The sequence below is a fragment of the Schistocerca nitens genome, chromosome 5 (assembly GCF_023898315.1).
Source record: "Schistocerca nitens isolate TAMUIC-IGC-003100 chromosome 5, iqSchNite1.1, whole genome shotgun sequence".
Lineage (NCBI taxonomy): Eukaryota > Metazoa > Arthropoda > Insecta > Orthoptera > Acrididae > Schistocerca > Schistocerca nitens.
In genome coordinates, this window is record NC_064618.1 from 361,087,846 (window position 1) to 361,112,876 (window position 25,031).

At 38.8% G+C, this 25,031-nt stretch overlaps 1 protein-coding gene across 5 annotated transcripts in view; it reads right to left on the bottom strand.

The window, feature by feature from the left end:
- LOC126259455 (alpha-L-iduronidase) overlaps positions 1–25,031 on the bottom strand; it is a 231,075-nt gene that overhangs the window by 49,935 nt on the left and 156,109 nt on the right. For 4 of the 5 annotated variants that reach the window (XM_049956279.1, XM_049956277.1, XM_049956276.1 and 1 more), the window contains 3 exons: positions 24,876–25,003; positions 24,252–24,383; positions 19,864–19,940 (listed from right to left, as the gene is read on the bottom strand). In XM_049956279.1, the coding sequence (XP_049812236.1) occupies positions 19,864–19,940; positions 24,252–24,383; positions 24,876–25,003 (337 nt within the window). The remainder of the gene's footprint in view (positions 1–19,863; positions 19,941–24,251; positions 24,384–24,875; positions 25,004–25,031) is intronic. The other variant, XM_049956281.1, reaches the window with a different exon arrangement.

A 25,031-nucleotide genomic window follows, 5' to 3' on the forward strand; every position in this document is an offset into this window, starting at 1 on the left:
TAGGCAGTATCTTACCCCTAGTGAGAAAAGCCTCTACATCCTTACATTTGTCCTCTAGCCATCCCTGCTTAGCCATTTTGCACTTCCTGTCAATCTCATTTTTGAGATGTTTGTATTCCTTTTTACCTGCTTCATTTACTGCACTTTTATATTTTCTCCTTTCATCAATTAAATTCAATATTTCTTCTGTTACCCAAGGATTTCTACTAGCCCTCATCTTTTTACCTACTTGATCCTATGCTGCCTTCACAACTTCGTCCCTCACAGCTACCCATTCTTCTTCTACTGTATTTCTTTCCCCCATTCCTGTCAATTGTTCCCTTATGCTCTCCCTGAAACTCTGTACAACCTCTGGTTTAGTCAGTTTATCCAGGTCCCATCTCCTTAAATTCCCACCTTTTTGCAGTTTCTTCAGTTTTAATCTACAGTTCATAACCAATAGATTGTGGTCAGAGTACACATCTGCCCCTGGAAATGTCTTACAATTTAAAACCTGGTTCCTAAATCTCTGTCTTACCATTATATAATCTATCTGATACCTTTTAGTATCTCCAGGGTTCTTCCATGTATACAATCTTCTTTCATGATTCTTGAACCAAGTGTTAGCTATGATTAAGTTATGCTCTGTGCAAAATTCTACCAGGCGGCTTCCTCTTTCATTTCTTAGCCCCAATAAATATTCACCTACTATGTTTCCTTCTCTCCCTTTTCCTACTCTCGAATTCCAGTCACCCATGACTATTAAATTTTCGTCTCCCTTCACTACCTGAATAACTTCTTTTATCTCATCATACATTCATCATCTGCAGAGCTAGTTGGCATATAAACTTGTACTACTGTAGTAGGCATGGGCTCCGTGTCTGTCTTGGCCACAATAATGCGTTCACTATGCTTTTGTAGTAGCTTACCTGTACCCCTATTTTTTTATTCATTATTAAACCTACTCCTGCATTACCCCTATTTGATTTTGTATTTATAACCCTGTATTCACCTGACCAAAAGTCTTGTTCCTCCTGCCAACGAACTTCACTAATTCCCACTATATCTAACTTTAACCTATCCATTTCCCTTTTTAAATTTTCTAACCTACCTGCCCAATTAAGGGATCTGACATTCCACGCTCCGATACGTAGAACGCCAGTTATCTTTCTCCTGATAATGATGTCCTCTTGAGTAGTTCCCACCTGGAGATCCAAATGGGGGACTATTTTACCTCTGAAATATTTTATCCAAGAGGACGCCATCATCATTTAATCATACAGTAAAGCTGCATGCCCTCAGGAAAAATTACAGCTGTAGTTTCCCCTTGCTTTTCAGCCGATTGCAGTACCAGAACAGCAAGGCCATTTTAGTTAGTGTTACAAGGCCAGATCAGTCAATCATCCAGACTGTTGCCCCGGCAACTACTGAAAAGGCTGCTGCCCCTCTTCAGGAACCACACGTTTGTCTGGCCTCTCAACAGATACCCCTCCATTGTGGTTGCACCTACGGTATGGCTATCTGTATCGTTGAGGCACGCAAGCCTCCCCACCAACGGCAAGGTCCATGGTTTATGGGGGGGGGGGAGGGGGGGGTGCATTATGTACCATTCAGTAATCTGCTTTGTATGAAAGGCACTTTCTCATTTGCTTATAAAATATCTTTCTACACTTAGAGACACTCATTGCTGTGGTTTCCTTATGAAAAATACACTATAAATTTGCTGGGATATTTAGTATGCTGCACATCTGGTTAGTAGACCTTTCTAGTTTGGTGAAATATCATTGTCCCAAGACACAAGAATACTAAGGGATGCTTGGTGTCACTGGGAAGCATTTGCCACTAACAAAAGTTGTTCTCCATGACATGATCTGTCAGTCTCAAAAGTCTGTTGCACAAAGCTCATTAAATGTGATGTAGATAATATGTTGGAGCTTAACACTGAATAAATGAACTTTCTGGAGGACTACTTCTTTCACTCCATTGAAGAGTATCTCCACAGAAATGCTTAAGTTTAATATTTTAGGTTCTTTTATAACTAGAATTAGCACTGAAACACAGACTATTTTCAAGCGGTTAAAGGTGGTGAAAAAAACAGCACCTTTAAACCTTTGAAAATTACCTAAGTTCGAAATTGCAATAATGTGAATAGGATAATTGATGGCAAATATAATGTAACTTTAAAAAAATTCTATGAGACTGTAACCTCCCAACAAATGCAATTGTATAATGTAAAATCACTGCACTGTACCGCACTTAAATGAAATTAAATGCATATGTTTCATATCTTTGCACATCTGAAAGACCACTCTCTGTAGGATATATGGTATATTGCTCCATAATATAATTATTGTAATGGTAGAGGAGTCAGCACTACCTTATCCAGGCTGAGCAAGTTTGTGGAATGCATTCATAATGTTTGGAATTCAAAATTAACTAAACAAACACTGTTTTTTGAACTTGTCTCACAATTTATTATTAATGTTATTGCACAACCTAGGTTTCGGGTTATAAGCCCATTTTCAAGTACATTACTGAATCCCAAAGACGATAATACATAGGCAAACATGACGACAAGGCAAAGATAATCTCAATGTCTTATGTATCGATCCATAGCTTAATGTACACTTACAGCAATGACCATTTTTCAACAAATACATCCATTATTACACATTCACCGATTATACTACAATGACCAGACTAAAGTTATGCATCAGTTAAGATATTTTTACCTATGACGGACTGGGGTCCAAAGTTTTGCTTTTATCCTGGGGTTGTGATCTCATTGAATTGGGTTTTCTCGTTTAATAATAGGTGTGGGGATGCACAAAATTGGTATTTTAATTGCTAAAATTTTTAATTTGTCAAGTTTGGGCCCCTTTTCCTCTGTGTGTAGTACTTGTAAATCTATTGTGTATTTGTTAGTATTGTTCAGGTGATGTTCTGCAAAGGCTGAATCAGGCTTCCTCAATCTCCTGCTTCTGTGGTGTTCCTTAAGCCTGTTACAAATTGAGCTCTCCATCTATCCAATATAGCAAGACTGACACTCCTGACATGTGATTTTATAAACCCTGATACATAAGAAGTTGAGATTATTTTTCGCTTGACATCATGTTTACCTATGTATTATCATCTTTGGGATTCAGTAATGTACTTGAAAATGGTCTTACAACCCAAAAACTAGGTTGTGCAATAACATTAATAATAAATTGTAAAATAAGGCTAAAACAGCGTTTGTTTAGTTAATTTACAATGTTTCACCAAGAACCTACAGTTGATTTAATTAAAATGATTTGGAAATCAAACCTGATAAGGTAGATTTAGGTTTCCATGGTTTTCATAATCAGTTATGATCTATACTGGAATTTGTTGTCTGTCAGACTCTAATGACAATACAAAATTAAATCTTAACCTTCCTTCTAGCTAATTCAGAGGATAGCTTTAAGTCAAGAGCTGAAACTCTATTACCACCAGTACAATAAAATTCTCCTGTATGAACTTAAAAAAAGGTAAAACAGGTTTATCATGAACTAAGAAATACACAAAACACACAAAAACATTATAAAATAAGACCTACATAAAACTGTGTTTTAAATTAAAAATAGCTTCTAAATAATACTGCCACTGCAGCAAAAATTATGACACTGACATCATTGTCCACCAAACTGAATGAATACTCTCTCAGACTACCAGCTAACACAGAACCTGCTAATAAATACCACAGTAAAAGTTCATTAGATATCCTGTGACAGCACTCTACATGACACAAACAGCCATTAATTTAAAATAATGCAAGTTTGAAGGAGATTGCAATATCATTATGTAGCTAAAAATGACATTTCTACAGCTATGACAATGTGCCTGTGTTTCTAGCACACTATTAAAATATTATTCTCAGTCAGCAGGTCTACCCTTCAGGCATATCTGGAGAAAGCACATTTCCTGGGCATCTTGTACACAGTTTACATTATAATGTCAGTCTTCTACAATAAAATAGAAACTAGCAGTCACCTTTAATTACAGACTCATTGCACTTTCAGTGATTTAGTACCTGCACAGGTGTTACAATGCTGCTAAACAACACTGTCACCACAAGGTACAGTACAGGCTGAAGGTAGCTGGAGAACAAGGTGGGGAACAGAATCCCAAGGTAAGAAATGAAAGCTCGTCTTGTGAGTCAGCCCATAAGGAAGTACAAAGTCCAAAATCATGTAGAGATGTGCACAGAGATGAACACAGCACATGGCACGTGCAGTGACTGAAGACTCAGCATGTAAAAATGGTGCATGGCCTGAGCTGCAAGGCGAGGTCTGCAGTGGTTGAACTCAACATGACAACTATCCTGTCCAGCTTACTGTCACCCACAGATAAAAACTTCCATCAGTGGGTCTGCACATACATCACATTGTGCAAGTCCCCCATGGGAGGTCAACATATGTCTGCTGCATTATCCTCACCAGTGCGTTTGCTTCCATCAAAAATATTATTTAATTTAATCTATGTTGAGTGTGAATTTTGCCATGATAGCAGCTTTAGAAATGACTTTAAATTGTTAAACTGATAATTTGTCATTTGGGAAACTGCTTGCATCAGCAAAATTTTTGTCAGTGTGAAGGCTATTTTCTTTTGATACCTTTGGCTGACATCTGTACCTCTGGCTGACATCTATATTTTTGCCTGAAAACTTTCTTGCATGTGGTTTATTTACGTTTTGACAATGCTAACACATATTAGTAGGTGGAAGGTTGAATTCGTAAACTTTACATGTAAGTCAAGATTTATTAATAATGGGTGGTGGAAAAACTGTGTTTAGGAAATGGAGGTTCCATGGAAATCAGTTTACCAACAAAAAAGAGGAAGCACTGAGCAAACACCAATGCACCATCTGTGTCCAAAAGACAATTGTTCAACAACAGAAATGAGACATATTCACATAAATGCTCATTATCAGAACATCTTATGAATGCAAATAAGCCCACATTCAGGCTGCTTGCAAACCCTGATTTATTGAGGAAGTGTCTACATGGAAAGACACAAAACGCAAAATAAAGCTTCAGTAATTTAATTTGGATTAGATTCTCAAAAAAGGACATCATGTGGACTTGAAGTACTCAAAATAGGTGTCTATGATGAACTTTTATGTTACAATAATGGAAATAATGGCAGAATTGAAGTACTGAAGAGAGTTGGTATAGATCCTGGCGTGTTTACAACAAAAGCATTTTGCACCATCGATGAAAGCAGCATCGAGGCTAACAGATCAGTGCCTTACCTGCAAATACAGGCCAGGCAGATTCAAAGAGGAGAGAAGAGAAACCTGGAGAATGAGGAGTATCAGTATGGAGCATTTTAAAACTGAGGTAAGCTTATTACATGTTGAAGTATGAGAGGAAAATCTTTGAACCTCATTTTCTCTGTTTTACATTTTTTATGTTATTAGAAGCCATTTCTCAAAAAGTATATGTACTTATGCTATGGAATTTTCAGGAACTGTTCGCAACATTTTGCTATCTCTCTGGAACTAAAAAATATGAGATCCTGCAATTACATTCTGATTTTTAGATGATTGTATGTAGAATAAAAAGTTAGTTTTGGATGCACAAAATTAAAAACTCTGTAAATGATACAATTTGTACCATAAATTAATAACTGTAGTTCAGTGGTCTTATAACTTCCTCGGGACACTACAATAAAATTTTCAGATTAATTCCATAATTATAATTTGAGTTAAGGCTTTTTATAAAAAAGACAATAAAAAAATTAAAAATTCAAATTTCTGGCAAAATATTAATCCTGCATATTTTATTATATTTTTCTGATAAAATGCAGCTCTTCTGCTTTACACATGCAAAATTTTAGATTTGAACATTAATAAATATCACTGTAATAATTTTTAAAATAAATGTTTACATTTTCCATTACATCCCCCATTAAATCCTCCTCCTCCCCATCCCCCACTGAAAAAGCTACACAGGGCTGCTTCAGCCACGACCTCCAGCACAGTTGTAGGGTGCATGAAACAGATATGGGCAGTGAACTGACCACCATAGGAGGCAACGCCAATGCCACTGGCTCTGCCAGCAGGTGTAGAAGCTGAGGCAACATTTGGTCCACCAGCAGTGGTGGAGGCAAGGACACATCCATCGGCTTAGGGTCTGGAGGGGGTGGCAACAGGGAAGCACAGTGCTGCAATTGGAAGCCTGCCCCTGGGACAGCATCACGACCAACCCTGTCGCCTGGTGACTGGAAGACCATGATGATGATGATCCAATGTAATGCAGGCACAAGTGGTATGCATGACAGGTCAGTTGTTCCTGACCAACATCCACTGCAAACAACTGCTGGTCTTTGTGGCCCATCATGACACGCAGCAGCTAACTCTTTTGCCAATTGAAAGAGAGGGCCCAAACAGCAGTCTATGGAAGGAGGCACATGGCAGATCTCTAGGGCTTGAGACTCTGAGTGGAACAAATCCAGGACACCCTGCAGCTGGTGCCTATGCAAAAGTTATAGCTTAGTGGACCCGCTGACTGGTTTTGCTCAGTATGTAGCCAGAAAAGTTGACAACACATCACTGCAGGAAGAGGCAGACAAGGACTTATTCATTTGGTTCTTGTACATACACGCGAAGTGCTCTGTCACCAATTTAGAAGCTGGTGCAAACAGGGTTGCAGTCAGATGCTGGATACCATTGCAAACATAAAAGTCTTCAAACTACTGCACCACAAATTGTCAACTGTTATCAGACACAAGAGTCCCACAATGGAAATGCACAAACAATCGCAGTTGATGATGTGGAGAGCAGCCTGGTGATGTACTGGAAATTTGATAAGGAATCAACCATCAACAACCACTTGCTGGCCAGAAATGGACCTGAAAAATCAATGTGCATCCTGTCCCAAGGGTGCTTCAGGGCCAGCCAAGGGGAAAACCGGTGCAGTGGCACAGCCCCGATCTGTGCACAGACCTTGCAAGCCCACATAAGATGTTCAATGTCATGATCAACCACCAGTAGACATGACATTCCACCAATGCATTAATATGAGTCATGCCCCAGTGTGGTGCATGCAGCAGCTGAACTATTAGGTCTACAACTTTTCTTCCCCCATTTTGCAATAGACAGCAGTAGTGGCAACTAGGGTTTGGGTGGCTGGTCATAGGTGTAATACAATAAGCTTAGGCATCTGTAAATATAATGCCATAAAAATATTAGTCGATTTTTAATTGCATCATAAGGTTATTCTCGATTAAGTACATCAAGTTATGTACCCATTTCTCGCCATTTGTGGAACGTTTTAATTTTCTGCATTAACATGAAGAAATCTGTGGCTGTGGCCCTTAAAATGCTGGGTAAGACCAATGGTGTGGGAACTATTAGTCAAAGAATGTACAGAGAATGTTTTCAACACCTTAAGAATGGTGATTTTGATGTCAAAGACTAGATGGCAGTGGAAGACAGAACGTTTTTGTAGCTACTGAAACAGATGAAGACAGTCACAGGACATCATTATCAAAAGCAATTGATGTCTTTGAGGCCAGCATTGAAACACAAACGGCCACAATGCAGTGATAGACACATAAAGGTAATTTTGCAGCATGACAGTGCTCGACCCCATGTCGCAAAACCCATCAAAATATACATGGAAACGTAGAAATGAGAAGTCCTATCCCTCCCACCATATTCTCCATACATTGGTGACAACCACCTTTTTCGATCAGTGGCATACAGTCTGGCTGACCATCACTTCCGATCATATGAACAAGTGCAAAATTGAATTGATTCATGGATCCCCGCAAAAGATTTGTATACTATCTGAAAGATGGGAGAATGTAGTGGCCAGCGATGGGCAATACTATGAATCTTAATTTTTTTGTAAGTTTTTCACAATAAAGCCCCGAACTTCAAGAAAAAATGGCAGAAGCAAAGTTGTAGACCTAGCATATGAGCAAGTAATTCCAAGGGATGACTACCTTACAGCTTTGCTCCTCTGTGCCAAGCAAGAGGAACCCATAAACAACACAGAATCAATCACAGAGGAGACGAAATGTACATCATGCCAGATCCACATCTGAAGAGATATTCTCTGGTCAACCCTCCTGAACAGTTTCAATAATTTTCTGGTAAAGGGGGTTGGAGGCCATGGCAGTTGCAACATCTCATGCTGTCAATGGAAAATCTAACAAGGCTTGCTACAAGGTGTCATCCAAGGTGAACACAAGAGCGTACTACCAGTCGAACTCTGCATCACGCCCCACTGGCAGCTTTGAGAGCGCATCAGCATTTGAATACTGGCTGGTGGAGTGGTAATGAATGCCATAACAATAATTAACAAGAAAGAGAGTCCACCTCTGCAGTCAGTGAGCATTCCTATAGGGTAGCTTGGAATGAGAGCCGATTGAGGTAACAAGTGACTTGCGGTCAGTGATGAGGAGAAACCTCACCCCATACAAGACAAAGTGGAACTTTTTAATTCAAAAGACAATAGTCAGCTACTCCTTCTCCACCTACAAATAATTACGCTACACTATGGAAAGTGTCTATGATGTGTAAGTAATGAGCTGTTTGATGCCGTCTGGGTTCCAATGGGACAGAACTGCACCAGTGCCATATTGCGTCACTTCACAGGCCAGGTTTAAAGGCTTATCCAATATAAAAGAAGCCAAACATGGAGTAGAACACAAACATTGCTTCAAGGATTGAAAAGCCCACTGACAATCCATATACTAGACTAACTTAACAGCCTTCTGTGAAACTCATCAAGAGGATGACAGATGCGCAAAGCTTGGAGAAGGAACTTTGCTATAACATGAAATCTTGTCCAAAAAAGAATAGAGCTTCAGGTTCTTTGGTGCCAGCAGGTTAACGGTGGCTTTGATGTAGTCATCTGTAAGGACAAGGCTACCTTCAACAAGCACATGTCTCAAAAATGCACCTTTAGAGAGAAGAAACTGCACTTTTTCTGCTTGCAAGGAAGGCCATTCTCTAGAAGGCATTGGAAAACCACCTGCAGGTTTCATAAATGGTTCTCTCATGTAAACCCCGTATCAAGATGTCACCAAGGTAGAGTAGGCAACAAGGAATGTCCTGAATTAACTACTCAAAATAACACAACACAGATGAGATTCCAGATGGCAAGCAATTAAACTGGTAAACCCTAAGGGGGGTCCTGAGTACCAAGAAAATCTGAGAAGCTGTGTCTGGCAGAAACAGAAAGTATATGTCGCACAAGTCAATGTGTGAAAAATACTGTTCCCCTAATAATTTTGCCTACAACTTCTCTGGCCATGGAATTGGGTATGAATCTGCGACCAAGTGCATGTTTGTTGTATGACCAATGGGGTGGCCGAGTGACTTGATGATATCGGAGAAATGACACTCTGACTCTGCCAGTGGTGAAATTTGGCCTTTATCTTATCACACATGGAAAATGGAATTGGGCAGGAATGACAAAATTTAGGCACTGCCAATGGCTTAAGATAAATGTGTGCACTGAAATTTTCTCAAACATCTGGTTGTATGAACATAGTAAGGTGCCCAAATCTTCAAAAGGTACTGACTGAGACACTAAATGGACTCCATCAACTATTGGAAGCCGAAAACAGGAAAAGTGTCTAACCTAAAAACATCACATGGAGAATCAACTACTACCTATATAAGTTGCCAGTCCACATTATTATAATATGCAGAGATGGAGACTTGCTGCCCCCCCCCCCCCCCCCAAAGGAATACACTATTCACTATGAGACACTGGTTGTAGCAGCTGTTACAATGCTGGAAAGTCCAAGATCCTGTACACATCGAAGTTAATGAGGCTGACTGTCACTCCCCTGTCTACTTGAAATTCAACCAGACACCCATTCACTACCAACATTGGCAAAATAGACTGGGATGGCATGTGCAGTGTTGGAGACATCACTGAAGTCCAGTGAAAACACAGTGGCTTCTGATGACTGATGTGCAACTTGACAACTGTCACAAACAATTGCTAAATGTCTAAAAAATGGCTCTGAGCACTATGGGACTCAACTGCTGAGGTCATTAGTCCCCTAGAACTTAGAACTAGTTAAACCTAACTAACCTAAGGACATCACAAACATCCATGCCCGAGGCAGGATTCGAACCTGCGACCGTAGCGGTCTTGCGGTTCCAGACTGCAGCGCCTTTAACCGCACGGCCACTTCGGCCGGCTACTAAATGTCTACCTGATGGCATATCCCATATGAGGCCTGTACGTTTGGGCAGTCCTGTTGAACATGCACCAAAAGCAATTGGGACAGGAGTGACAGCTTGCCCAATGAGTGGAAGGAAAGTAATGCCAAAGACCCTAAAAGTGCCATGAGCAGGAAGTACAACACTGCAATCAACACAAACCCACAGAGCTCAACTCTCACAGAGTTGCAGAGATGGGAAGTGCTATGGCACCACTGCACTGGAATTGTCAATGACATCAACACATGGCGCCTTGGTGAGAGGGACAGCCAGCCACCTGGGGAGCCCTACAGGGCACTGGGAGCTGTTTACTGTGTGCACATAATAGCACATGGCTTGAGATGCAAGACAAGGCACGCAGTGATTGAAGGCAGTGTTAGAACTGCTCTGCCTGGATTACTGTCACCTGCAGGAAAATACTTCTGTCAGTAGGTCTACACATACAATGAGTCATGTGTGACCCCTATAGCAACTGTCCACACAAGTCAACTGAGCAACCCATGCCAGTTCATCTGGATCCACTCTGATGTCTGCTGGTGGGGATACTAAAAGTGACTTCATCTCCTTCAGAGTTTCATCAACAATAAAGATTCTTCTTTTTCCTGGCCTTCATCCCCACTCTTGGCATGCTAATTATTGGATTTAGCAAAATTAGTGGTAGAGGATTGGAAGATGCCCTTCCTGTTGCCACCCCTTTCCCCTAGGAACAGAATTTGTGGATCCTCATCTGTTTGTGTCTGGTATGAATCCATGTGAAAATGTGCAAACACTTTATAAATGTTTGAAAGTTGAGTAACTAAGAAAGCATGTGTATACCAGTCCAGTATTCACTTCACTGAATATGGGTATCTGTCTAAAAGCAACAACCAGACTGGTCAGCACACCAGCCTTCATCATCAATTCAACAGGCAGTTTGATTTGGGATCTGTTTGCTTCCCCAAATCCCAGAAGCAGCATATTCACACATGTGGATACCAATAATAATCATGAATAATAAATATTACTCCTATGTAAAGAAGATCTGTGTTGACAAATGAAAACTTTACCATTACCCAACAATGAAACCAGTGAGCATGGTTTTCTTAAAAGGATGCCCTCAAACATCATACAAAAGGTATATAATACATGCAAGGGATACAAATAATTAACATTTGGCCAACTCTGTGTTCATAGTATGGGGAAAGATGGTGACGTACACTTTGTTGAAGGCACACTGTAATGGCTCTGCAGACGGAACAAGCATCACAGAAACATTTACATATTCATCCATGCTCCACTTGATTATGAAATGCATTGCAGAGGGTACTTTCCATTGTACCAGTTATTAGTGTTTCTTCCCAGTCCATTCACATATGGAGCACACAAAGAGAGACAGTTTGAATGTGTCTCTGTGCACTGTAATTAATCTAATTTTGTCCTCATGATCCATATGGGGTGATACATGGGGAGTTGTAGAATATGCCTTGATTTGCCATTTAAAGCTGGTTGTTGAGACATTTTAAATATGATTTCTCATGATAGTTTGCAACTACCTTCAAGTGTCTCTCTGTAATGGGACATCCTCCCCTAGCATTACTTTTCCTCAACAGTAGCTGTCGATACCGGTACTATTCTTCGAATTTTGACAGGTTAGTATTATCTCAGTTGCTTTTCTGAAAACTTTCATATAATTTTAGACACAGTATGTCATATTGCAAGCTAAAATTTATGAAAAGAAATGACTTCATAAAATATTGTAGTTTTGATACTTGTTCTGAATGTACGGTTAAAATTATTATGTTTTTCAGAAACTTTTGAAATCATGAATTATTTAAACACTTAAAATTTCTATTATTACTTATGCAATCCTGTACTCTTTACTATGTTTATTTATGAATTCATTTATGAGATAATAATTAAAATTCATAACGTAATGAAAACTAGTGGGAATTCATTTGTTAAGAAAAACTGTAAACCCTTTGGAATATTATTATTTATGCAGAGTGTGGGAGTTGTAAGCTTGCCTCTGATGTGATCAGACATATTTTTGTATAATAGGTGCGAACAATGTAATTTCGGCTTTGTTAATGTGAAAAATCAAAATACTGTATAATATAATAAAATGTGAAAAAAATCTGTGGAAAATATATTTATGCAAAAAATTCTGCAACAACAATCTTCCAATTTATTTTGTTCAAACCATGAGGACCTGATGTTAGATTTTCAGCTTCAAGAATCAGACCCCTGGACAAGAAGAATTGATTGGAGCCATCTCAACATGACAAGCTTAGTAAACTTGAAAGTTTATTTTAATCTTTGCTCCTCTCAAATCTTCGTAAAATACTTTGCTTATTAATTACTTGGACTGGGAATTGTATATATCAAATATACTCTGTTAGTCCTATTTGGCACATGTCTAACACACTTGAGGAATATTCTTGGATGGGTTGCATGAGTGTTTTGTAAGCGCTCTACCAATAAACTGAAGTCTGTCACTTATTTCATCTCCTGTTTGATCATTCAGTTTCTTATCCCTACAAATTTGTTACACCTAGGTGTATGAGTTGACTGACTCCAATTGTGACTTGATATTTTAGTCAAAGGTTACTACTTTTCTTGCTCTGTGAAAGCTTATCAAAATCTGACTAAATATCAGTGAAGTTTTTTTTCAGGCAGCACTGCATAATAGATAACTACAACATCTGCCAAATGTCTGAGGTTACTATTAGTAGTGTCTGAAAGTCATTAATATACAACATGAAAAGCAAGCATCCCAACACACTTACCTGGGACACATCTGAAATTATTTCTACATCTGTGAATGATTCTCCACCCAAGATGACATGCTGTGTCTTCCCTACCAAGAAATCCTCAGTCCAATTAAAAATTTTGCTTAATTTCCCATACAACGGTACTTTCCATAATAAGAGTAGGTGTGTTACGCAGTCAAATGCTTCTCACAAATTGAGAAATACTGCTTCTGTCTGACTGCCCTGATCCTTGCCTTTCAGAATATCACGTGAAAAAAGTACTTGTGCATCATCATTGCATAGTGGTAGGTATTCATGTTTTGACACAATGAGTTTTTTAAATGCAATTGTGATGCAATGCAGGAACATACTTAGGTATTTCTGCAAATTGTAGGTGGTCTTATGACACTGTCATCTGCAAGAGCCTGCCAGATACGCCTTTTTCCATCCAGGGTAAATGAACAGAGCATTATGGACCTGTAACTGTGTGTATTGCTCAAACATTGTGACAGAAACTAGTTGATTTACTCATCTCTATATTTAAAGGTGAGCATTACTAGTGCATATTTAAGCCCATCAGAAACCATATGTTTCAAGTCACTGATCTACTAAAAATATGGAATATATCAATATTTTAATATCCTGACAAAAACATTATGATAGAATAATCATCATTATTATTTTTATTATTTATTTATTTATTTGCTTCACAATGATTTCTGCAATTTCCTTACAGTTAATATGTTTGAAGAAGTATAATTTATAGTTAAATACCTCCATTAGTTTCAGTATTTTTGAAGTTGTTGGTTACCTGTGCTGTGAACAGTATCAGTGAGGGTATAAAACTAGTGCATTTACACTATTTGTTTACTAGAAAGTGCAATTTTCTCTGTAGCTGTACAAAAGTAGTAATAGAATTTTAGTGCCCACAAGTACAATTATGTCATCATTTCTGGGAACTTAGTTTCATTTGTATCACTGTATAATTATGCATCATATTACTTTTGCTTTGTTCCTAGGTTTTTTTACTGGTGGTAATAAAGCTTTTAATTACAGCCTCTGAATTAAGAATTCAGTACCAAACGTACCTACATCTACATCATACTCTGCAAGCCACCTAATGGTGTGTGGTCGAGAGTACTTTCGGTACCACTATCTGATCCCTCCAACCCTGTTCCACTCGTGAATATTGTGTGGGAAGAATGATTGTTGGTAAGCCTTTGTATTGGCTCTAATTTCTCGAATTTTCTCCGCATGGTTAATACGTGAGACGCAATGCACAATGCCTCTTTTGTAACGTCTGATAGTGGAGTTTGTTTAGCATCTCCTCCGTAACGCTCTCTCGCCAGCTAAATGATCCCATGATGAAATGTGCTGCGCTTTGTTGGATCTTCTCTATCTCCTCTATCAGTGCTACCTGATAGAGATCCCAGATAGATAAACAATACTCAAGAATCAGGTGAACAAGCACCTCATAAGCCACTTTTTTTGTGGATGACTTACATTTCCTTAAGATTCTTCTGATGAATCTGAATCTGGTGTCTGCTTTCCCATTACCTGTTTTATATGGCCATTTCACTTAAGGTCGCTCTGGATAGTTATGCCTAGATATTTTACAGCAGATGCTGTCTCCAGCTGTTTGTCATCAATAGTGTAGCTGTACAGTAGTGGATTTCTTTTTGTATGTATGCACAATATATTACATTCATTTATGTTCAGGGTCAACTGCCAAAGTCTGCAACATTCATCAATTCTCTGCAGGTCGTTCTGCAAATTCTTACTATCTTCTGGCTTTGCTACTTTGGTATAGACAACTGCATCATCTGCAAATAGCCTTAAACAGCATCCAACACGTTCTACTAGATCATTTATATATATTGTAAACAGCAATGGTCCTATCACACTTCCTTGTGGTATTCCAGATATTACCTTTACATCTGTTGATTTAGTTCCGTTAAGAGCCACGTGTTGAGTCCTACCTGCAAGAAAGTCTTGAATCCAGTTGCATGTCTGCTCTGATACTCAGTAAGCTCATATTTTTTTCATTAAAAAGCAATGCAGGATGGTGTCAAATGCCTTACTGAAATCAAGAAACATGGCATCAACCTGAGTGCTGTTGTCCACTGTGCTGTGGATCTCATGGATGAAAAGTGCGAGCTGAGTTTTGTAGAATCTCTGTTTGCACAATCCATGTTGATTTTTATAGAGGCGATATTCATTTTCCAAAAAGTCATAATTCATGAGCATAAAACATGTTCCATAATCCTACAACAGATTGACGTCAACAATATAGGTCTATAATAGTGTGGATCTGTCTTTTAGTCTTTCTTAAAAATGGGAATGGCCTGTGCTTTTTTACAGTCATTAGGTACCTTTCATTGCTCTAGCAATCTATGATAAATTACTGCTAGAAAGGGAGCAAGTTCTTTTGCATAAACTTTATAGAATCTTATAGGTATCTCATCTGGTCCTGAAGCCTACTAAGCGATTGTATCTCCTTTCAGTTCCATGATTGGTTATTTCAATATCTGCCATTTTGATGCTCATATGACAGTTGAAAGGAGGGACAGTGTTATGATCTTCTGCAGTTAAATGACTTCAGAAGCTGCCATCCCGGATGAAAGTCATAATTCTTAAATGGGAACATGTGGCAGAGCAAACAGATTGAAAATTACATGAGAAAATCAATGATTTCTACATTTGCATTTAGCTCTGTTCATTCTTAAAAATGTTCCATGTTGTACTGAACAAGATAAATACTGGTAATAGCATCCAAAGACAACAGGGCGTGCTGCACATATAGCGCAGCACATTATAGGGTTGTTGTTATCCACTTCACCCACTTGTGACCTTCATTGCATACACAATTGCTTTGAAGTCTTCTCAAACAGAAATCTGTTTAAATTAAATTCAAGTAATTTGGTGGTCACTTCACCAGATCTCTGTGTCATATCCATCTGTGGAGAAACTGGATATCCAGGTTTGCCCTTATAGCTAGCCTGTAACAAGGTAGCACACCACTGAGGTGAAAGATTGTTGGAAGTCTCCCATGTTCATATAGCAGTGATGACAGCACATCTACATATAACATGTGCAGAGAGCTGGGTGCTGTTAGTGCACCCTGAATGACTAAAGGCCCAACTATATGATAACCCCATAATCCACACCAAACCATCACTTTTGATACACAAACTACCTTTGATGAATACATCTGGTGAGAGTCAAGGCCTGATCACTTTCTGTGGAATTAGCTTCATCTATAAACATTACATCTACATCTATATCTACATTTACATAGATACTCTTCAAGCCACCATAAGGTGTGTGGTGGTACCCTGTGCCACTACTTGGCATTTCCCTTCCTGTTCCACTTGCAAATAGAGTGAGGGAAAAATGACTGTCTGTCAGTTGGTTGGTTTGAGGAATAAAGGGACCAGACTACAGGGTCATCAGACCCTTGACTGTCTGTATGCCTCTGTGTGAACCCTGATTTCTTGTATCTTATCTTCATGGTCCTTATGCATGATGCACATTGGCAGTAGCAGGATTGTTGGGCAGTCAGCTTCAAATGTCGGTTCTCTAAATTTCCTTAACAGTCTTTCCTGAAAAGAATGCTGCCTAGGGATTCCCATTTGAGTTCCCAAAGAATTTCCGTAACACTTACATTTTGTTCAAACCTACGGATAACAAATCTAGCAGCCCTCCTCTGAATTGCATCAATATCTTCCTTCAATCCAACCTGCAATGTATCCCAAACACTCGAGCAGTACTCAAGAGTAGGTTGCACCAGCATCCTGTATTCAGTCTCCTTTACAGGTGAACCACTCTTTCCTAAAATTATCCCAATAAACCCAAGTCAACCATTTGCCTTCCCTATCACAGTTTTCACATGCTCGTTCCACCTCATATTGCTTTTCAGCATTACACCCAGATTTTACATCATATAGAAAATAACAGTTTTAGGCCAGTATGTTACACATTCTCCAACTGAACCCATTGATCTGAATCATTCTCCATGAGATATTGTAACATTTGCATTTTGTAAGGTTGCCACTTATATGTGCTCAAAATTCTCAATTCTCTAACCCCAGTTTTCTGGAACAAGTACTGTGCTTGTGCTCTTACCATCTGATGTCAGAATGGTGTTTGATGTCATTTCACCTGTAGCCATTTTCAATTGACTAGCTTCTGATTTGTCCATGACAAGAGACGAAAATTTAATAGTCATGGGTGACTGTAATTCAAGAGTAGGAAAAGGGAGAGAAGGAAACATAGTAGGTGAATATGGATTGGGGCTAAGAAATGAAAGAGGAAGCCGCCTGGTAGAGTTTTGCACAGAGCATAACTTAATCATAGCTAACACTTGGTTCAGGAATCATGAAAGAAGGTTGTATACATGGAAGAATCCTGGAGATACTAGAAGGTATCAGATAGATTATATAATGGTATGACAGAGATTTAGGAACCAGGTTTTAAATTGTAAGACATTTCCAGGGGCAGATGTGGACCCTGACCACAATCTGAGGGATGAAGTAGTGAAGGCAGCAGAGGATCAAGTAGGTAAAAAGACGAGGGCTAGTAGAAATCCTTGGGTAACAGAAGAAATATTGAATTTAATTGATGAAAGGAGAAAATATAAAAATGCAGTAAATGAAGCAGGCAAAAAGGAATACAGACGTCTCAAAAATGAGATTGACAGGAAGTGTAAAATGGCTAAGCAGGGATGGCTAGAGGACAAATGTAAGGATGTAGAAGCTTATCTCACTAGGCGTAAGATAGATACTGTCTACAGGAAAATTAAAGAGACCTTTGGAGAAAAGAGAACCACTTGTGTGAATATCAAGAGCTCAGATGGAAACCCAGTTCTAAGCAAAGAAGGGAAAGCAGAGAGGTGGAAGCAGTATATAGAGGGTCTATACAAGGGTGATGTACTTGAGGACAATATTATGGAAATGGAAGAGGATGTAGATGAAGATGAAATGGGAGATACGATACTGCGTGAAGAGTTTGACAGAGCACTGAAAGACCTGAGTCGAAACAAGGCCCCGGGAGTAGACAACATTCCATTAGAATTACTGATGGCCTTGGGAGAGCCAGTCCTGACAAAACTCTACCATCTGCTGAGCAAGATGTAGGAGACAGGCGAAATAGCCTCAGACTTCAAGAAGAATACAATAATTCCAATCCCAAAGAAAGCAGGTGTTGACACATGTGAAAATTACCGAACTATCATTTTAATAAGTCACAGCTGCAAAATACTAACGCGAATTCTTTACAGACAAATGGAAAAACTGGTAGAAGCCGACCTCGGGGAACATCAGTTTGGATTCCGTAGAAATATTGGAACACGTGAGGCAATACTGACCTTAGGACTTATCTTAGAAGAAAGATTAAGGAAAGGCAAACCTACTTTTCTAGCATTTGTAGACTTAGAGAAAGCTTTTGACAATGTTGACTGGAATACTCTCTTTCAAATTCTAAAGGTGGCAGGGGTAAAATACAGGGAGCGAAAGGCTATTTACAATTTGTACAGAAACCAGATGGCAGTTATAAGAGTCGAGGGCATGAAAGGGAAGCAGTGGTTGGGAAGGGAGTGAGACAGGTTTGCAGCCTCTCCCCGATGTTATTCAATCTGTATATTGAACAAGCAGTAAAGGAAACAAAAGAAAAATTTGAAGTAGGTATTAAAATCCCTGGAGAAGAAACAAAAATTTTGAGGTTCACCGATGACATTGTAATTCTATCAGAGACAGCAAAGGACTTGGAAGAGCAGTTGAACGGAATGGACAGGGTCTTGAAAGGAGGATATAAGATGAACATCAACAAAAGCAAAACGAGGATAATGGAATGTAGTCGAATTAAGTCGGGTGATGCTGAGGGAATTAGATTAGGAAATGAGACACTTAAAGTAGTAAATTAGTTTTGCTACTTGGGGAGCAAAATAACTGATGATGGTCGAAGTAGAGAGGATATAAAATGTAGACTGTCAATGGCAAGGAAAGCGTTTCTGAAGAAGAGAAATTTGTTAACATCGAGTATAGATTTAAGTGTCAGGAAGTCGTTTCTGAAAGTATTTGTATGGAGTGTAGCCATGTATGGAAGTGAAACATGGACGATAAATAGTTTGGACAAGAAGAGAATAGAAGCTTTTGAAATGTGGTGCTACAGAAGAATGCTGAAGATTAGATGGGTAGATCACATAACTAATGATGAAGTATTGGATAGAATTGGGGAGAAGAGGAGTATGTGGCACAACTTGACAAAGAGGAGGGACTGGTTAGTAGGACATGTTCTGAGGCATTAAGGGATCACAAATTTAGCATTGGAGGGCTGTGTGGAGGGTAAAAATTGTAGAGGGAGACCAAGTGATGAATTCACTGAGCAGATTCAGAAGGATGTGGGCTGCAGTAAGTACTGGGAGATGAAGAAGCTTGCACAGGATAGGGTAGCATGGAGGGCTGCATCAAACCAGTCTCAGGACTGAAGACCATAACAACTACAAAATTACAAGAGTGCTGCAATGTGGGTAGTGTGTGATCTGTCTGGGTGGCATTTGTTGAAATCCTCTGGAACAATATGAGTGCTCCTGTCTTCTAACATCAGGATGATCTCAGTATGTTCAGTTTATGTTAACGTCATCAGCTTTTAAATTATATCTATGGAAGAAACATCATTCATAACTCAGAATACATAGAGGTACGCTCATATGAATGACACCACTGTTTGTCTTGTTTAATTGTCTACCTGGTCAATATGCCATATGATTCGATTGGAGAATTACAGGTTGCATCCAAGACGGTGGCTCCCAAAATGGCACCATGTTGGTTATGAGATGCAGATGTAATGAAATATTTTGATCCAAAGAGTACTCAAAGACTGCTTTCATACAAAAACTAGTTAAAGTTCATCCCTGATCTGTGATAAAAGCGAGTTGCATATACTTACCTTGTGTTTATTTCTTTATCGCTCCATGTGAGAAGTACTTCATTGAATGTAATATTAAATGCCTTTAACTTTGTAACCTATTGGACAAACATATTAATTTAGTCTGACTTTTTTAACACTGTAATCAAAAAGTTAGAACAGCAATCAAAAATGAGAGTAACCAACAAAAGAAAAGCATTTTTGCACCAATATTAACTAGTGGCAGAAGTGTAACACAGGAAAGTAACAAAAATTAATATTCAAACACTTCTTCCAGAGTAAAAGGGGACAGGAAGAAAGGAAAATTTAGAATCTGGCAAAAATAAAATAGAATCTGCTTTTAGGATGACACAGAGTTTTTGTATGAATAGAAATTTTTTAAAAATACAGAAGATAGGCTGGATGGTGGTAGTGGAGGCATGTTTACAGCTATAAATAATGTAGTGATATCTAGAGATGCTCTCTGAAACTGGACGCAAAATTCCCAATCTATATACTATTATGCATAAATCCTTTAGTGTTGAGGACAGACTGCTTGTGACACTAATATTTCTAGCATCAGCTACTGATAAAGTAACAATTATGAAGAAATAACATTACACCAAGTTCATTTTGATAGCCATGCACATTCAAGAGCAAAATAGAGCAGATATCTGATAAATGAAGCATTTCTGGAAATATATTTATTTGAACTTTTTTACTTGTATCGAGTTAAAGAACAACTCATAAATTCCTGGAGCTCTGTTCCTCAGCACTCAATATAATAACATAACCAAGTATCACATCAGACAAAATTACTGATACAGCTGTAATAGTTGAAGTTAAATGGCAATTTTATGAATTCCAAAATAATTACATGCAAACATACTTCACTTGTTTCTCTATGTTAATTAATCTGTGCTATGAAAATAGTTTGCCTGATTCATTTAATTGTACATATTCTGGTAAATGTCTTCTGTGGATGTGTTAAAAACTGCAGCCATTTCAGCCAACAAAGTTTGCTTCTTATCTCAGTCCCTGTAGTCCAGTAACTGTTCATTCCATAATGCTGCCCTTTACTGGCCAGCAAGTTAAATGCACAACTTTGTCCTCAGACCACTTCCTGGCTGCTTACTTCATCTCTTTTTCTGCTGAAACATCGCTTCCATTCCCTCAGAGTGTGTATCCATCATGATAGTAGTCACACATTTTTCATTCATATTTCTGTATTAACATCAGATTGAGTCTCTTCAGTGACAGTCTTTTTATTTTAGTTTGTTAATTGTAAATAACATTTCTATGTTGTTTATTTATGCTATTTACTGTGCAGTGATTCTTCCTGACTCCTCTCTCTAACTTCAGCCTACTCTTCATCACTACTTGATTGTTAGCAGAGTCTATACCCGCTCCTGCATACACCTTACGCTCTAGTATCTGACTTTGGAATCTTTGCCTGATCATGATGTCATTTAACTGAAATCTTCCCATATCTCCCAGCCTTTTCAAAGTATATCTCCTCCTCTTGTGATACTTGAACTAGCTGAAATTTATTTCAGAACTCACTTATTCTTTCTTCTCTCTCATTCTTAGAACCAAGTCCACATTCTTCTGTAACCCTTTCGTCTACTCCTTCTCCTACAACAGAATTCCAGTCCCTCATGACTATTAGATTTTCATCTCCATTTCTATACTGAATTACTAATTCAGTGTCATATACTTTATCTATTCATCTTCAGATTCTAGCGTCAGCATGTGCACCTGAACTATCATTGTCAGTGTTGGTTTGCTGTTGAATCTGATGAGAACAACAGTAACTCCCTCTCTGCCTTACCTTATTATTCATAACAAAACCTACTCCCATCGTACCATTTTCTGCTGCTGTTGATGTTACCCTATACTCATCTGACTAGAAATCCTTGTCTTCTTTCCATTTCATTTCATTGACCCCTCTATATCTAGACTGAGCCTTAGCAATTCCCTTTTCATAATTTCTATCTTCCCTTCCAGCTTCTGACATTCCACACCCAGATTCATAGAACATTATCCTTGGATTGAGTGTTCAACCTTTTTCTCATAGTCACCTCCTCCTTGGCAGTCCTGCCCCAGAGATCTGAATGGGGGACTAGTCTGGAATCTTTTGCCAATGGAGAGATCATCATTACACATCTTCAGTTACAGGCCACGTGTCCCATGGATACATATTATGTATCTTTAATGCTGTGTTTTCCATTGCCTTCTGAATCCTCAAGCTGTTGATCATTGCTGATTCTTCCACCTTCAGTGCCAGTTTCCCACCCCAAGGGCAAGAGAGTGCCCTGATCCTCTGTTTGCTCCTCCACCCCATTTAACAAAGCTGTTGGCTAAATGAGGGTTACTTCTTATGCCAGATGTCTTCAGCTGTCATTGCTGATGATTTTTATTCAGAATTTAAGCAATGATGGTGTTTGAACCCAGGACCATGGACATTTTGATTACTAGTCAAAGTCACTACCACTAGACCACAGTCTAGGTTTACTGGACATAAAAGAAGCCAAACAGGGCACAGGGTACAAACACTGCTTGAGTAACTGAAAAAACCCATTAAAGTCCACAGACCACAGAATTTTCACACCCTTTTGGTGAAGCTGGTTAAGAGGATGACAGATGTGAACAGGCTGGAGCAAAAACGTAGCATAATAAGAACTGTTGCCCAAAAAGGACTGCAGCCCCTTCAGGTTCTTGAGCACTGGCAGATAGACTGTGGTTTTGGTTTACTTGGGCAATCTTTACTAAGCACATGTCTCCAAAAAATGTGCCTTCCAGGCAAAATACTACATTTTTCCAATTTTCTATGAAGGCAGTTTTCCAGTAGGCATTGGAAAACCACCTGCAGATTGCATAAATGCTCCTGTCATAAGTTGCCCATGACACAGATGTCATCAAGAATGTTAATACGATAGCAAATGTCTTTATCAAATGCTACAAGTATTTTTGATAGATTCCTGGGACAGACAAAATTCTAAGAAACAAGTGCTTACTGCTAAGGCCCAAAGGGGATGTTGAGCACTAAGAAACTCTGAGAAGTGGCATCCAATGGCAACTGTAGGTGCGTGTTGTGCAAGCTGATGCAGTAAAAATCATGGCCCCCTGATAAAAACAGCAACAACTCTTCTGTATGTGGAATGGTATACAATTCTGTGATACATTGTGCTCTGACTATCTATTTAAAATTGCTACAAAGGTGTCATAGCACCATCTGGCTTCTAAATCACCACCAAAAGGTTTGCCCAATGACTGGGTGAAATAGGAGGGACAAAGTTGAGTTCTGGCTAATGCAAGAAATCACCCCTGACCTTGTCATGCATGATGAAGGGAATAGGGTGGGGCGATGAAATTTAGGTAATGGTTCAAATGGCTCTGAGCACTATGGGACTCAACTGCTGTGGTCATAAGTCCCCTAGAACTTAGAACTACTTAAACCTAACTAACCTAAGGACAGCACACAACACCCAGCCATCACGAGGCAGAGAAAATCCCTGACCCCGCCGGGAATCGAACCCGGGAACCCGGGCGTGGGAAGCGAGAATACTACCGCACGACCACGAGATGCGGGCAGGTAATGCTCTTGGCTTAATGGTGATACTGGTTTGAAATTTTCCAGCCTGTCTAAGGTATTCTCAAAACAAACAAATTGGTTGTGCAATTACAGTAAAGCATCCAAGTCTAGAAAGAGTATTGATTAGGACACTAAATGGACTGTGTCAATGATCTCGAATCCAAAAAAGAAAAACTATGTCCAGCTGAAAAATAATTTGCCCAAACGATAAAATTAACTTCTAACAACATAAGTTGTGATTCTCCATTCTTATGACGGCTGAGACACAAAACTGCCTCCATTAATGCAATATGCTGTTTACTATAAGATACTACTTGGCATAGCAGTCATTGCAACACAGGGCATCCCAAGAACCTAGACATGTCTGAGCTAATTAGGCTGCCTGTTGCCACAGTGTTGACCTGAAACTCAGTTGGTCACCCATCCATGACCTACTGGAAACTCAAACTCTATCTGGAAAGCCTCAGAATGCCCAGCAGTACTGACCACAACAAACCAGACAAGGCCTATTCCCAGATTTGGACCTCAGAGTTGGGTGCTAATCTGACAATCACATCCCTACACAAAACTTCCTTGCAGATTGAAACCGTGTGCCGGATTGGGACTCAAGTCCAGGATATTTGACTTTCTTGGGCAATATTGTGAAATGTGACATCTTATTGCTACCTTCAATTGCTGGTGCAGTTATTGTGGGTAAGAGATTTTTTAATAGTTAAGATTTCAAATACATATTTCTCAATCTTTTCACAAACAATACAATTTCAATGCTTTAGTGTCTGTAAATTCAAATTCACATAATTCTGCATGACTAAACACATTCTCTAAAAGTGCTTACCTTTCCAAATGAAGGACTGTTGTTCTCTGATGAACAAAAAAATATAAGAGCGACTGATGGTAATGTCAATGGAAGAAAAATCTGTAGCGTCTTGCTGTTGCTTACAGCTTCTAGCTGCAGTCGTTTTGGTCCCTAAAATTTTTTTGCAAGATGAATTAGTGGATGAAAAACAGGTGGTGAAGCATTAAAGTTTCTAATATTTTAGAATACAAATTAGTGGTAAAATGTAGTCTGTGTAAAGCTGAGATGTGTTGCAGTGTAATTCTAACTATTCATACTTCTTGAGTTTGTTGGAGAGAATCAATGTCATTGACCATAAAAGAAACACAAATTGAGAAATGGTAGGGTGTGTTAATTTCTTGATGTATTATAAAGTCAATAAAAAATTTAAAAACTTGGGATCTTGCAGCAAGTAATCAGAGCATAATTAATCAGAACATAGTTTTACAATGCCAAGTCACTCAAATTACTGTGTTTACCAAACAGAATTTTGTTACATCACAAGGCATTCTGTATTATGAGCGGCAGATTAGTGTAACTAGGTTGACATCAAACTGTGTTTGAACTACTTTTTATAAGATGAATATTATTATTACACAAAGTTAAGATAACTCAACAAATTACCTCAGCATCTCTCATCCGTCTTCTTAATTCATAATCAGGGAAAGAGGGAAACTGAGCGTCTTTCCAAATCTGATATGGATTTGTTTCAAAATTATTTAAAATGTAGATGGCATAACTGATGTTGGAATCTAGAACAATTTCCTTCAATTCAGAAAT